General features: G+C 36.1%; 2 protein-coding genes across 3 annotated transcripts; both read left to right on the top strand.

The window, feature by feature from the left end:
- The first annotated feature begins 746 nt into the window (after positions 1-746).
- On the top strand, positions 747-6,238 carry LOC110759327 (acetyl-coenzyme A carboxylase carboxyl transferase subunit alpha, chloroplastic). Of its 2 annotated transcripts, XM_021961376.2 has the most exons (12): positions 747-962; positions 1,104-1,172; positions 1,750-2,195; positions 2,497-2,571; positions 2,958-3,065; positions 3,174-3,334; positions 3,481-3,595; positions 3,727-3,881; positions 4,075-4,126; positions 4,206-4,274; positions 4,577-4,654; positions 5,140-6,238. In XM_021961376.2, exons 3-12 carry the CDS (start codon positions 1,815-1,817, stop codon positions 6,157-6,159), a joined length of 2,214 nt encoding a protein of 737 aa, XP_021817068.1. In that variant the 5' UTR covers positions 747-962; positions 1,104-1,172; positions 1,750-1,814; the 3' UTR covers positions 6,160-6,238. The 2 variants fall into 2 exon arrangements, with proteins under 2 accessions (XP_021817068.1, XP_021817069.1); XM_021961377.2 differs by lacking the exon at positions 1,750-2,195.
- A 2,006-nt stretch (positions 6,239-8,244) lies between these two features.
- On the top strand, positions 8,245-14,212 carry LOC110759294 (DEAD-box ATP-dependent RNA helicase 8). Its single transcript, XM_021961348.2, has 10 exons — positions 8,245-8,975; positions 10,289-10,349; positions 10,567-10,801; positions 11,076-11,314; positions 11,826-12,077; positions 12,173-12,353; positions 12,888-12,976; positions 13,082-13,155; positions 13,237-13,350; positions 13,832-14,212. The coding sequence occupies exons 1-9, from the start codon at positions 8,683-8,685 to the stop codon at positions 13,313-13,315; spliced, it is 1,503 nt and encodes a 500-aa protein (XP_021817040.1). The 5' UTR covers positions 8,245-8,682; the 3' UTR covers positions 13,316-13,350; positions 13,832-14,212.
- Positions 14,213-14,264: the final 52 nt, after the last annotated feature.

The raw sequence follows: 14,264 nt of genomic DNA, 5'->3' as shown, positions 1-14,264 counted from the left end.
AAGTACTAATTTTAAGTTTCTATATATTTTTTTTCTTTTGACAAAGTGGGAAAAGAGGTCGAATTCGGACACAAGAGTGCATGAACGTATATCATGTGACAAAAGAGCATATGTAATCAGGTTCAAATTATGCTAGAACGTCATACAAAATCAATTCGTGATGGTTAGAGAGATCTAAGATGTTTTAAGCACTAAACCTCATCTTTCGTTATTTAATGTGAGATATACTCTGAACACAACCCACATTCATAAATCACCATTGATCTTAACAAAATTCTTCTTAAGTTCTAAACACTTTACCAATGGTATAATTTCTAAACACTTTACCAATGGTACAATTTTGAAATTATATTAGAGCTAGACCAATGACAAAGGTTTTATTTTTTTTATGAATGTAAGTATTTCTTTCCAATTTCTTTATGGACTTCAACAATTTGAAGTGCATAATCATCATTTTAGAAATTAGAATCTGAATTTAAAAGTCGTGTTTTGGGTGAGACAAAAAACAAGAAAGAAAAAGAAAAGAAGTACAAAAGAAGGAACGAACGTGTAGCGATGCTGGTGCACCGTATGACTTTGGTGGGTCCTTGGTGTTGGTGGGAGTTATCCTCATTTGAGCTGAGACGATGTGTCTATCTTCTCCACGTAGCACAACACACCCTATCCAATCCATCTTCAAAGCACGTGCTTTTCACCTTCCAATTATTTTCTCACACCTCACTCTAGACCTGCGCTCTGTTCATTTTAATGCCACTCTCCCAGTTTACTGGGATTTGCAAACCAACCAAAAACTAGAAACACAAAAACACAGTAACATTGCGATTTTGCTAATTTTTTCTCTAGTTTTTGGTTTTCTGAAAACTGTTTGCTACAAAACTTTATCTCAACTGTTGGTCCTCAAGAGTCAAGACCATTTCAGTTCTTGTTGCCCACCTTGGAAGGCCATAAGCTCTGTTTCTGAGGTACCCATATGCTTATTTGTTGTTTGGTCTCTGAGAAAACTGAGCAAAAACAAAAAGGAAGCAAATTGGATGGTTTTTGTTTGATCATTTTGCTTTCTTTGTTTGAATCCTGATCATGAGAGTCTGGCAATTGTGTTTCAGGTCAAAATGCTCAAGCTTTTGAAGCAGAAGTTCATCGTGCATGGGAGTTAAGTAGTATTGGATATTGAGGTAAGATCATGAACTTGAATTCTTTAATGTAGATGTGTTTTTTTTTTATTGGTGATGTGATGAGGTTTTAATTAATCACTTTTATATCCGAAGTTTGAAACTTTTTAAAGCCGTTTATCTAGAAAAACTGGGTGATGAATGTTGATTGTTTATTGCTTTTTAAACTTGGCTGTATCTGATTGCTGTATTAAAACTTTAAAACTGCCTGCTTTGCCAATTGTATCTGGTTGTAGCTCTTTCATTAAGGAATATTTGGCTCTGGTGACGTTTCAAGGTCCACTTTTGCTTAAGTTTCTGAAGGGCATTCTTGATTATGAAACAACTGAGCAATACTTTAAAAGTGCTCTAAAAGATTTCTTAGTTATCTTCAACTTTTATGTGCTTAGTTTGTGACTGTCAGTGGTTCCCCTTCGTTTAGCTAATAACTTGTAATGATGGAGCCGGTTGCCCTTATTAGTAGTAATAAATCGGAAGGAGGTGAATGGATATCAAAATTTTCCGATTTGCTAGTTTGTTCAATTTTAATTTCAACAGAAACTTGCCTTTTCTGAGTGTTTCATTGGGGTTCTAAATGCAGAGTGCAGCATGTGAAAAATTTGCTGGTGATGTATTGATTTAGAAGGTAGTGACTTGTTCATTGAGATGACCACCCTATCACTAATTTCTGGAAATTGTGGAGGAAGAAACGGAGGTGAAGATCATGGATCAGAATTACTCCATCGATTTTCAGGAAAGGACCTTTTTGCTAGTGACTTACTTAGAAGTTCATTTAGAAGGGGAGATGGAATCTGGTCCAAGGATTTGGAAGGACATAGGATTAGAAACAGGAACAAGTTTCGTGTTACTGCGAAAATTAAAAAGGGGAAGCAGTATGATTACCCATGGCCTCATGATATTGATCCAAACATCAGCAGTGGTCACTTGAGTTACCTGTCTCATTTCAAGCCTCTGACTGAGAAGCCAAAGCAAGTTACCCTACCATTTGAGAAACCACTTGTTGATCTTGAGAAAAAGATTACTGAGGTCTGTTGCTTTCATCATAGCAGATTTTTAACTTGTGTTGCTTTTCTTAGATGTTGGTTTTCAATAAGTTTGCTGAGAATTTGATGCCGAGTATTCAAGAAAGGCGATGGAGTTGTCAAACATCATGAATAAATCCTAATATTCCAACATAGAAATGAAGGCATTCTCTAAGGCAAAGTTCATAAAATTACCTTAGGATGCATTTTAGAGAGAAGCAGATATGAGGCATTTACAAGGCACAAGCGTTCTACCATAAGCTCCTTTTCAAATATTTGGAACTTAGTCAATCCTTCTCTTGCAGATACGTAGAATGGCTGATGAAACTGGTCTGGATTTCAGTGATCAAATTGCTGCATTGGAGAACAAGTATCAACAGGTAGAATATACAAGTCTGGCAATTCCTATTTTATGCCAAAGTTGCTTTTATAGAGTCACTTCACATGAGTATGCGATCATTTTATGTTGGTTAAAAAAAAGGTTTATTTTGTGGGCAAAATATTTGCTTATTGAATTGACCCTAATGCTGCAGTCTAGTTTAAAAGCAATAGTTCTAAGTGAAATTGCATGAGCTGTTTATGAGTAATTAAAGTTTTACTTCTTTCTTGAGTTGTTTGAAATGATTTCAAACTCGGCATGAGTGTTTGATCTAGTATTTGGCTTTGCTGAGAAGATTTTGACTAATTTAACTATTTCAATAATTCATTGAATTTATTGATATTATTTTAATAATGTAATTCAACTTCTTCTCTGCTTTAAGTTTAGGCCCTGAAAGATTTATACAAGCATTTGACACCAATCCAACGGCTATCTATCGCTCGACATCCCAACAGACCAACAGTTCTTGATCATATTTTGAATATTACAGAGAAGGTAGCGAACTACATCATATTATGGCTTCTATTTGTATGACTATATGATAATTAATAATCTAGCTTCTTCTCTTCCAAACCCCACCCCCCCCCAAAAAAAATGTTATAGTGGGTGGAACTCCATGGAGACCGTGCTGGCTATGATGATCCAGCTATTGTGACTGGTATTGGGAGCATGGATGAAAAGTCCTACATGTTCATAGGTCATCAGAAAGGTAGGAACACGAAGGAAAACATTGCTCGCAACTTTGCAATGCCAACTCCACATGGGTACGTTTCAAGGATACTTTGATCAGGTTAATAGCAAGAAGGTGCATAACAGTCAAAGCATTTAGAATATATTGTGCACCCAGTGTTTGGTTGTTTACAAAAACATGCAATGTAACCCTGTTCACTTAGAGTTACTTTGCAAGCAGCTATCGGAAGGCTCTGCGAATGATGAAATATGCCGATCATCATGGATTTCCCATTATTACATTTGTTGACACTCCTGGGGCCTTTGCTGATCTAAAATCTGAGGAACTTGGTCAAGTGAGTCTGAAACTTTTCTACTTCATTTGAAATTTCCCATCATTAATTCACCTTTTCTTTTTCAAGGATCTTTTATTTACTTTGTTCACATGTTACCATAGAATAAACTTTTTCACTTTTGCTTTATGCAGGGGGAAGCAATAGCACATAATTTGAGGACTATGTTTGGTCTGAAAGTGCCCGTTGTAACAGTTGTAACCGGAGAAGGCGGTTCAGGTGGAGCTCTAGCCATTGCTTGTTCCAATAAACTGTTTATGCTGGAGAACTCTGCTTTCTATGTTGCAAGGTGATGGCATTTCTTTTCCTTCTCCGTGTCCACTTCACCAATATTATTATTAAAAAAAGTACAAATTTACCGAACATTAGAATGGAGCCTGTTTAATTCATCAAAGTGCTTCGAGTTTTGATCTTCTTCCCTTTAGAGACTTCATGCCATGATTTCTGTAATATATTTCTTGTGCCTTTGTTTGTTGGAGCAGTCCTGAAGCATGTGCTGCAATATTGTGGAAATCTTCCCAAGCAGCTCCTAAGGTATTATAAATTTTGATGGATGAGCCTATTTGGGATGTAGGCCATTTTTTAATCATAATGTAGTTTCAAAATTGTACAGGCAGCTGAAAAACTAAGGATAACAGCTCAAGAGCATTACCGACTGAAGATCGCTGATGGGGTCATTCCTGTAAGTGCTTTTCCCTTCTGATTCATGCGTCTTCTTAATAATATGACAATATTATGTGAAAATATATTTTTATAACCACAATGGTACTTGAAAAGAAATGTACCACTAACTTTTATCAGTTCAAATTTCGTAGGAAAGTTATGCAGTTGGAAACAAATGCTTACCTTAATTATAAGATCTCAAACTTGGGATTCTGAGACCTTGTTTAGTTGTAATATGTCAATACTGATTGGAGAAAAACTAAGAAGCCAGTATATGGGGTTATATCGTGTTATTATTGATGCTGTGGCTGTTGTTTACAGGAGCCTCTTGGTGGCGCACATGTTGATCCTGCTTGGACTTCCCAACAAATTAAGATCACAATTACACAGGCAATAAAGGTAAATTAAATTCACAATCTTCTCATAGAGAGAGCATAAAATAAAAAGAAAAAACCTCCCTCTAAATAGTTTTGTATTAATTAGTTTGGCTTTTTGACTATCCTTTCTGTTCGCTTTTTCGGATTCCCCAACAAACTTCTTTTGTAAATAATTTCCTGTGTCCAGACATGTCAGTACTTATGCTTAGAATTAGGCCTTGATTTTCTTCGAAATAGTGCAAAATCATCAAGTTGTTGAGCAATTTTTGAATAAAATTAGACATGGTTGCTGTTTGCATAAATTATTTTTTATAAATATGGTTATTTCACAAATAAGATATATACTCAAGTATAGATTACACACAAAATAGACATGATATGTCCTTGTATCATGTGTTGCACTTGCACATCCCATGCCTTTGTCAGACACCACACTACTATTTGTGTCCTCAAATCGTAGGTGGTTTCCCTTCATTTATCCCTTACATCTATACTAAATGTACCTAGGAATTGGAAAACATGAACACAGAAGAATTGCTTCAGCATCGGAGGCTTAAATTCCGGTCAATTGGAGGTTTTCAAGAAGGCATTCCAGTGGAACCTAAACGGAAACGCAACATGAAACCATCTGAAGTTAACATGCCAAAGGCTGCTGACATAGAGTTGGAGATTGAGAATTTGAAAAAGAAGATCCTGGAAGCAAAGGGACCATCTGATCCGATTACAACCCAAGCAATTGAGAAGCTCAAGAAAGATGTAGACAAGGAGATGACCAATGCATTTATCTCAATGGGATTGCAAGAGAAACTCGAATCAGTGAAGTTGGAATTATCAAAAGCCTCAAAAGACACATCAAGTCAGCCCCTTAATCGTAATTTGAAGGAGAAAGTTGATAAAATAATGCAGGAGTTTAACCATAATCTGTCGCAGCCAGGGGCGTACCTTGGCTTAAAGCAGAAGCTTGAAAAGCTAAACTTGGTTAGCAGGCTTACCGAGATAGAGGAAAGAAAACAGAAACTTAAAGCTGAGATTAATCAGAAAGTTCCAGCTGAGCTAAAAGAGAAGATGGAACTTTTGAAGAATGCCGAAGAAAAGATATCCAAAGGAGAACCAGTGGATAAGGAGTTGATGGAAGAAGTAGAGGCAGTTAAGAAAGAGCTTGTGGAGGTCCTAAAGTCAGCTAACTTGGAGGTTGTTGGAGTGACCAAGAAAAATGTGGTCGCTGCACCTTCAGAGTTGAAGGAGAAAATAGAAAAGGTGAACACAGAGATTTATGAGGAAATTGAGAGAGTAATAAATGAAGCTGGTATTAGTGGAAGAATAGAGGAGTTGAAGGCTGGTATAGCAAAAGGCTCAAGTTCAGAAGACATAGAAAAAGCAGAAGCAAAGATAAAGGAGGAGATTCTTGCCACTTTGGATGTAGAGGCACTAAAAGAAAAGGTCAAGAGTTTGACAGTGGAGTTGGACCTTCCTGAGGAAACTGTTGCAGAAGGTAATATTTGTGCTGAAAACGGCAAATTTCAGTGAGAGAGGGGGTGCTTTGTAAATTTGTAATACAGTTTCATGATCTTCGATATATGATATTAAATTTTGGTCAAAAGAAAAATGAACTCTGTCAAATTTTGTGATATTAAAAAAACACCTATTAACCAAAAATAATAATAAATATATACACACACACACAAATGCCCAAAGAAGCACATATATTACATATGAATTTCTTGAACAGTACCATTTTGGCAAACAATCCATTTTGGGAGGAGTGATTTTGCATCTGGGGATTTCAAATATTTAATTTTTATTTAATATTTCTAATTAATTTTAACTGTGGTGTCAAAATTAAATCTTTTCTTTTAAATAATTTCCTATGAACCCCTTATACTGCTACTAACCGCAATAAAGCATAACAATAATGGTGTATTGATATTAAATTAACCCAACATGTCACTTTTGGAAAATCTCACTTTCTCATAATTCCTTCCAATTAGCCTAAACTTATGACTTTTGCATATTGTTTATGTTTGTTGCATCTTGCATGATTGCAGTTGCAGATGTATAAATGATTAAATTTCCCCTCATGACAAGGAGAAAGCAAAACTTGTGCTACTGTCCTAAACTATTATTGTCCAATCTCCCCACATATTATAAAAAGAAGAAAGGGGATTGATATTGCTGAACATATTTCCATATTTTTTTAGAAGAAAAAAAAAAAAACACTCATAGTGGAAATATGACACAGCATGAGTAATCATTGGATTTCTTTATCATTCAACTTTTCCTTTTGGGTTGAAGTTCTGAAAAAAAATGTAACTTCTTTTATTTTGGGGCTTGCCCTTCATTGTAGCAACATCACATGCATATCACATTTTTAATGTACCGATTTTCAACAAAAAAATTTGCAGATTTTTATATTCACAAGTACCATTTGACTATTTTTGTACTGATCACGAAACTATTTTAATATGTAAGATCGATCCGACCCGATGCTTTGATTACACAAACAAACTTAATGAGATTGAATATTTAGGTGCAATATTCTCATCAGTGCACGATTTGTAATTTCCTACATAAATTCATATCGGTGGTAGTTGGCAGTTATGTGTCATGTGTAAGTCCTTTCGGCTTGAGATTATGGATGTGCCCTAACGCTGATGGTGAGAGTAGCTAACTTTCCCTTAAACTTTCTAGAACCAATAAAAATAAAAATAAAAGCTATCTTTATATACTTAAGCTTTACTATCTTAAAAAAAAGTGGCATTATCAAATGGGTGTAGAAATGTGTTATTATTATCATCCACATCCTATTAAACTCGTCATTTAATGTTTTCCACTCATTGTAAAAAGTAAATAGATCTTACGACTTAAGCAATCCAGAAATATCCAAAACTTCCCCTAAACGCATTGCAACCGCCGTGGCTAGGTGCCCAATGAGCAGTGTTGTTGCCACCGGGGCTAGATGCAAAACCTACTACTAAATTATCATTCCTCTTAATATAAAAAAAAGTGCCATGCACGCTTTAAAATTATTTCTCATCAACTTCAAATTTTACACGTTATTTCTTAAAAATATTTATGAAGAAGCGAGAATAAGAGTTATATGAAGAAGTCGGTGGGGTATAACTTAGTTGTGTGAGCTCTTCCACCTCCCACTTATGTGGGTAGATGTTCGAAATCTCAGGCATCCAATGAATATTTGTGTAAATCCCGCTCCTCCAATTCCTTATACTAAGAAAAGGGGATTACAAATATTTTTTTGTAAGATATAATATTAATTAATTATATATTTTTTGTAAGAGAAAAATAGTAATTAATATGGATGGTGGGATGCATATAATGGTGAATGAGAATAGTGAAATTCTACGAAAATGGAATATTAGTGAAGAAAACATATGATTTTGAATTATTTACTTGGTTAAAAATGCGAGAGTAAAAGAGTGGTGAATTCATGACACTTTCTAAGAAATGGATAAGATTGAAAGAAACAAACAAAAACAAGCCTTCCAGAGAATTCATGTTACTTAAAAATAAGTTAAAAAAGTCTGGTCTGATGCAATATAAGAAAAATGTGGGGGCCATTGGGCAAATAAACATAAACATATATGACGCCCTAGCTTTAGCCAAATAGGACGGTTAGAGCAAGCAGTTTCGTCATCTCTCTCTTCTCTGGAGGTTTCACAAGACGACCATGGATTCCCAATCCAACAATTAGCTCTCAATACTCTCTCTCTCTTTCTCTGGAGATAAAATAACAAGCCCTTGAAATTTTCTCTCGCTCAGACACTCATTTACGCTCAAGATCCGTACAGAAACACCCCGATTTTCTCACAATTTACCAAAACCCTAGCTTTGATTTTATTTGTTATCTTCGTTTTTAGCAATTTTCCTCTCATTTCGTTATCAAGTGCAGAAAACCTTTTAAATTCGCGCTTGGTTTCGCCGATTTACGGTTACGATCTAGCGGCCCAGAGAAACCCTAGTTCCGTTCCTTTAATTGTTCATTTGTTTTAGATTTTGGAATTTTTTTAGGGTTTTAGGGTTTGAATCGTGGTGATGAACAGTAACAGAGGGAGGTACCCTCCGGGGATCGGAGCTGGGAGAGGTGGCGGCATGAATGCAAACCCTGCATTTCAGTCTCGACCACCGCATCAGCAACAGTATGTACAGAGGAACCTTTTGCCGAACCATCATCATCAGCAGTACTTTCAGCAACAGCAGCATCAACAGCAGCAGCAGCAACAACAACAACAGTGGCTCAGGAGAGGTCAGTTGGGTGGGAGTACCAGTGCTGATTCGGCCGTTGATGAGGTCGAGAAGACAGTGCAGTCGGAAGCTGTCGACCCGAGGTGTGTGTTTGCTTTCATATAATGTATGTTTTATGGTTGGTTTTTCGTCGCGGTGGGAAAAATGGGTTGCTTATGAATCTGTTTGTGTTACTGTGCCATTTGATGAAATGGGTTTGGTTGAAGACTTGGATGTAATGATAATTTTAGAGGAATCAGGATATTGTGCAGAAGAATTAGGACTTTTGAAGTTCCATGTTGAATAAGGTGTTTAGCAGTGTGATATGCGGACATGTGTAGCATAAGACATTTAGGAGTATGAGGAAACTTTCTGATATTGGAAATGTAGGTAAATTGCTTTCTCATCTAGTGTTAATAAGGTCTCGCTAATTTATAAGCTTTTGACCTCTCATGGATATTACGACACATGGAGGAACTTATCTGATTCCTGTTTGGATTCCACTTGTATTTCAAGAACCTTGGAAAAAAAAACCTCTTTTGTGCTTGTCTTTTGGCGTTTCACTGTATAAAGTTTCAAATATTAATGAGGCCCACATAAGACCGTGAGGTTAGTCCAGTGGTAGGACGGGTCATGATAAGTGCTTCAGGAAGCATTCGCCTCGTGTTCAATTCCCCACGGATGTGTACACTCCTGTGGGGCCACCTTCCATTGGTTGTCCTGTTCGTTCGGATTGGAGCCTCGACATGTGCCCTTGGGGATTTTAGTCGGGTTGAAGACCCACAAGCATTTTTCTTGTTCTATTGACAAAAATTGTGGTTATAGTAATAAGTAATAACTATTCAACTTACTATAGCTCGCAGGACGTGTTGATCTATATAGGCTAAAGATGGAAAGACGTGATTACAGTAAGGGGGAATTTCTTTTTTGGGTAAAACCGCTAAGACTATGCTTAAAAAAATAACCGCCAAAACTAGTATGACAATCATTTTTTAATTGAAAATTAGTTCTTCAGATGGGTTTCTTCGACCAAGATTCTTGCTGTTTTTTAAATCATTGTAGTTGATAGTGTTTAATATTTTTAAACTAGGGTTTGTTAATTCAGTATAATTGAAGGCTGATTCTACGTTGCATTTATTTAGGAGGACTGAGAAGTCTTATTGTCCGAATAAATTTCTAGTAATTTTTGACATTGGAGTAGTTTCCATGTAGCCCTTGATTTTATAAATTATAAAGGAGGTTGTAAATATCAAGTTAGATGTTTGGCTGTTGGTATTTATACCTGCTGGGGAAGCTTTTTTGGTAACATATTTTGTTAACATTTATACTTGTCTCTTATTTTTTTCCCATTATTTTTCAACATATTATGATTCATGCTTTACATGGTATCTTATTTTGTTTTACTTATCTTTTTCAGTTCGCATGATTGGAAGGCGAGGTTAAATATTCCAGCACCTGATACTCGTTTCAGAACAGAGGTTCGTTATGTATTATTTGTTATATAATTCTTTATCATGGGTACCAATATTGTTAATGTGATGCTTCTGTATAGATTTTGAAGGGTGCATCATTCAACTGTTATGTAGTTTATTAAGATCAAGTTGTTTTCACATCTATAAACACAATGAATGATTAATAGTTAAAAATAATAATGACTGGTGATTTCCTAATCTGGTTACAAATGATTTCCTTCAGGATGTAACTGCAACTAAAGGAAACGAGTTTGAGGACTATTTTCTGAAGCGTGAGCTGCTTATGGGAATTTATGAGAAGGGATTTGAAAGACCATCCCCTATTCAGGAAGAAAGTATCCCAATTGCTTTAACTGGTAGTGATATTCTTGCTAGAGCTAAAAACGGAACGGGGAAAACAGCTGCATTTTGCATCCCTGCTTTGGAGAAAATTGATCAAGATAACAATGTAATACAAGGTTTGTTCTCTACCATCGAGTTGCATCTTCTGGCATATCATTAGGCCCCATCAAAAGATAATGGCTATTGTGGCACTTTAGTTTTTTATGCTGCTCGAATGGCTATAGAAATCTTTACTACTTAAGTGCTCGAGACACACAGTTCTGGCATAAAAAAATGCTCCCAATCTGTTCTATATATAGGAGGCAGATGTAGGATTATATTTCTATGTAGAAACAGCTTATGATTTTGCATTATTGTCCTTTTTGTGTTGATATGTGTTTTCTTCTGCAGTTGTTATTCTTGTTCCAACTCGCGAGTTGGCTCTTCAAACATCACAAGTCTGTAAGGAGCTAGGGAAGCATTTGCAAATTCAAGTTATGGTTACAACCGGAGGTACCAGCTTAAAGGATGATATCATGCGTTTATATCAACCAGTTCACTTGCTTGTCGGAACTCCTGGAAGAATTTTAGATCTTGCAAAGAAAGGTGTTTGCATCTTGAAAGATTGTTCTATGCTTGTTATGGATGAGGTAAATACTTATCCCCAACTTCCATTAAATTTACGTATTAAAAGAATTTTGTCCAACAGTTGTTGGCTACATGTTGTCATCCTTATTTCTCTTTTTGTTTGCATTGGTTTTAGGTTTCCACTTTTAAGAACTATTTTTATAGTAGATGTTCTTGCAATTAGTTGGTTAAATAGTAAGTTGAATTTCCAATTAGTCAAGCCCTGATCCGCATTTGCAACCTGTTTCATTCTTATGTTAGTTGGTATCTTTATGCTCCTGGAATTTTTGGTTTACTAGTTAAAATTGACTTATTAGAAGTGTCTTAAAGTGTGGTGGCCAGGTCATATCCCAATCGGTATCTCCATGTCTCCTGTAAAAGGGAGATACCAAGATCAGATTCCCTCATCTTCATTCAAGTCTGTGTGCACGTGCATGTGTATCCGTGTATGCAGTGGAGGAGGTGAAAACGGTTGGTTGGTTTTAGCATCATGAGCTGCAATGATCTAATGATGTTTTTGTCAATGTCTGACAGGCCGATAAGCTTTTGTCCCCGGAGTTTCAACCTTCAGTAGAGCAGCTGATCCGCTTCTTACCTTCACATCGACAAATTTTGATGTTTTCAGCTACATTTCCTGTTACTGTCAAGGACTTCAAGGATAGATATCTGCAAAAACCTTATGTTATCAACCTTATGGATGAGCTTACTCTAAAGGGTATTACACAATTTTATGCCTTTGTCGAGGAGAGACAGAAAGTCCACTGCCTAAACACTCTTTTCTCTAAGGTTTGATGTGAACTGTAGTTTTTGTGTATTGATTTATTATTATTTTTTTGACTTCCTGCGGGGTTCATGGATGTGATGATGGATCTGTTTTTCAGCTTCAAATAAATCAGTCAATCATATTCTGTAATTCTGTGAATCGGGTAGAGTTGTTGGCAAAGAAAATTACAGAACTCGGCTATTCTTGTTTTTATATCCATGCAAAGATGCTGCAAGACCATCGTAACAGAGTATTTCATGACTTCCGTAATGGTGCATGCAGAAATCTTGTTTGTACTGGTACGTTTTTTATGTGATTTGTTCTCTTTCTTTCTCTATCTCCCTCCTTCCCTCCCATTTTGTGAACCATAAGTTTCTTTCAGCACCATCACCTGTACATTCCAGTGATTTCAAATTTTTATTCTAAGTTTTTAAATAAATGTATATTTTTTTAGGTGGATCCTTTAAAACATATATCTGGTCTTACTAGAATTCTGCGTTTCTTAGCATGTGGCTGATTATTTTAGTTATATGATGATAGTGCAATTACTTCTCTTAGATCATGAACTCATGTTGGGTTTGAAGTTTTAACTCTTTGCTGTAATGGTGGAGTAAAAAAATAGTGCATGTGATAAACTCTTTTATTACTCATGTTGTATGTGGTTTACTTGATCTTCATATATCATGCTCAGTTCAATTGTGTGTTTCTGAGTTGTTCATTTCATTTTAAGTTGTACGTAGTATGGACAGATTCCTGATGTGTGTAATGAAAAAAAATCGATTCTTGAGATTTTCTCTAACTTTTTCCTCTTTTTTTGGGGGGCATAACTGCAGATCTATTTACAAGAGGAATAGATATTCAAGCAGTCAATGTTGTCATTAACTTTGATTTTCCAAAGAACTCAGAGACATATCTGCACAGGGTGCGTAAGAAACAGTCTTTGCAGAAATAAATAGTAGAAAGCTGATGCAGTATTTACACGTTGAAGTTATCTCTGTGCTGTTTTATGTATTTATCTTACATGCAGGTTGGTCGATCTGGAAGGTTTGGACACCTTGGTTTAGCTGTGAATTTGATCACCTATGAAGACCGCTTCAACTTGTATGTGCTTTTCTCTTCCAAATCCAAATTTTCTGCAATATAATGGGGGCTCATTATTTATAATATATTCTGTTCCTGCAGGTATAGAATTGAGCAAGAACTAGGGACCGAGATAAAGCAAATTCCTCCCCATATTGATCAGGCAATTTATTGCCGGTGATTGGTGGTTGAAACTTTGCTGTGTCGTCAATGATGGTAAGGTTTGGGTACATGGTGCTAAAGAACTAGTTTTTTAACAGTGCATTTAAGCATGCCTGTCTTCTATCTCTAATTCTGTTATTTTCATGTTAGCATGTGCATTTTCATACTCTCCTATGGTATATGCAATGTATTGTTATATGTTGTGTGGAAAATAGGGGAAGGGGGTGGGGGCGAATGGTGGACCTAGTTCATGTTGACATTCCCGTCTATCAACTTCTCAGAGTATCAATTGGGAATTCTTAATGGAACTTGATCAACTTATGCTCTACTAAAGCTGCCATGTATTTTTTTCAAAAAAGGGAAGCATAAAATATGAATTTATAAAGATTCAAAAGGTTCTACTAAATTTGAATAATATGCTTTAAAACAGTTTGGAGTTCCGAGTTACCAAGTAATATATCTGTCTGAATTGACTGTTTAAAGTTTTGGGTGGATTTATGCAATGGATAATGTGTGTTTTCCTTTCTGCTTTTAGGGATGATGGACCCTTCTCCATACAAGAAGCTATAGCTCTGATGGGAGGAAATACTTTCTGATGCATCGTCCCTTGAAATGCTTCTGTTTTCGTAGTCCTGAAACTTTAATTGGACCTTGAGGGAGTTCTTAGGTTGGCCTATAGGTACCAGATAGATGCTGGGTCCAGTGCAGAACTGCCTTTGTTTTTATTAACAGACTGGTTTGTAATACTTGCTGTTTTTCGGGTTTAGCCACTGTTGAACTTCTGAAGGATAGCTTGTGCAAGCAGGGGAAATAAAACTCTGCTTTCTTTTTTTTTTGTTTATGTTTTTCCTTTTTAGCCTTGACCAGCTTGTTCCATGCTCTCAAATAGTTAATGTATTATCTGACTTTGGTTGAATTGTCATTCCCCTCTGCTCGCCCCTTCGATATCTTTGATTTGCCTTCTTGAA

Source organism: Prunus avium, chromosome 2 (assembly GCF_965620075.1).
Source record: "Prunus avium chromosome 2, drPruAviu1.hap1.1, whole genome shotgun sequence".
Lineage (NCBI taxonomy): Eukaryota > Viridiplantae > Streptophyta > Magnoliopsida > Rosales > Rosaceae > Prunus > Prunus avium.
This window is presented reverse-complemented; position numbering and strand designations above follow the sequence as displayed.

Excerpts from the sequence above, each read along its gene's own strand:
- LOC110759327 (XM_021961376.2), top strand. The coding sequence starts at position 1,815 with ATGACCACCCTATCACTAATTTCTGGAAATTGTGGAGGAAGAAACGGA. Across the intron at positions 3,882-4,074 it reads TCTGCTTTCTATGTTGCAAG|TCCTGAAGCATGTGCTGCAA; the intron begins GTGATGGCATTT and ends TTGTTGGAGCAG. Across the intron at positions 4,127-4,205 it reads CTTCCCAAGCAGCTCCTAAG|GCAGCTGAAAAACTAAGGAT; the intron begins GTATTATAAATT and ends AAAATTGTACAG.
- LOC110759294 (XM_021961348.2), top strand. The coding sequence starts at position 8,683 with ATGAACAGTAACAGAGGGAGGTACCCTCCGGGGATCGGAGCTGGGAGA. Across the intron at positions 11,315-11,825 it reads CTATGCTTGTTATGGATGAG|GCCGATAAGCTTTTGTCCCC; the intron begins GTAAATACTTAT and ends AATGTCTGACAG. Across the intron at positions 12,354-12,887 it reads CAGAAATCTTGTTTGTACTG|ATCTATTTACAAGAGGAATA; the intron begins GTACGTTTTTTA and ends GCATAACTGCAG.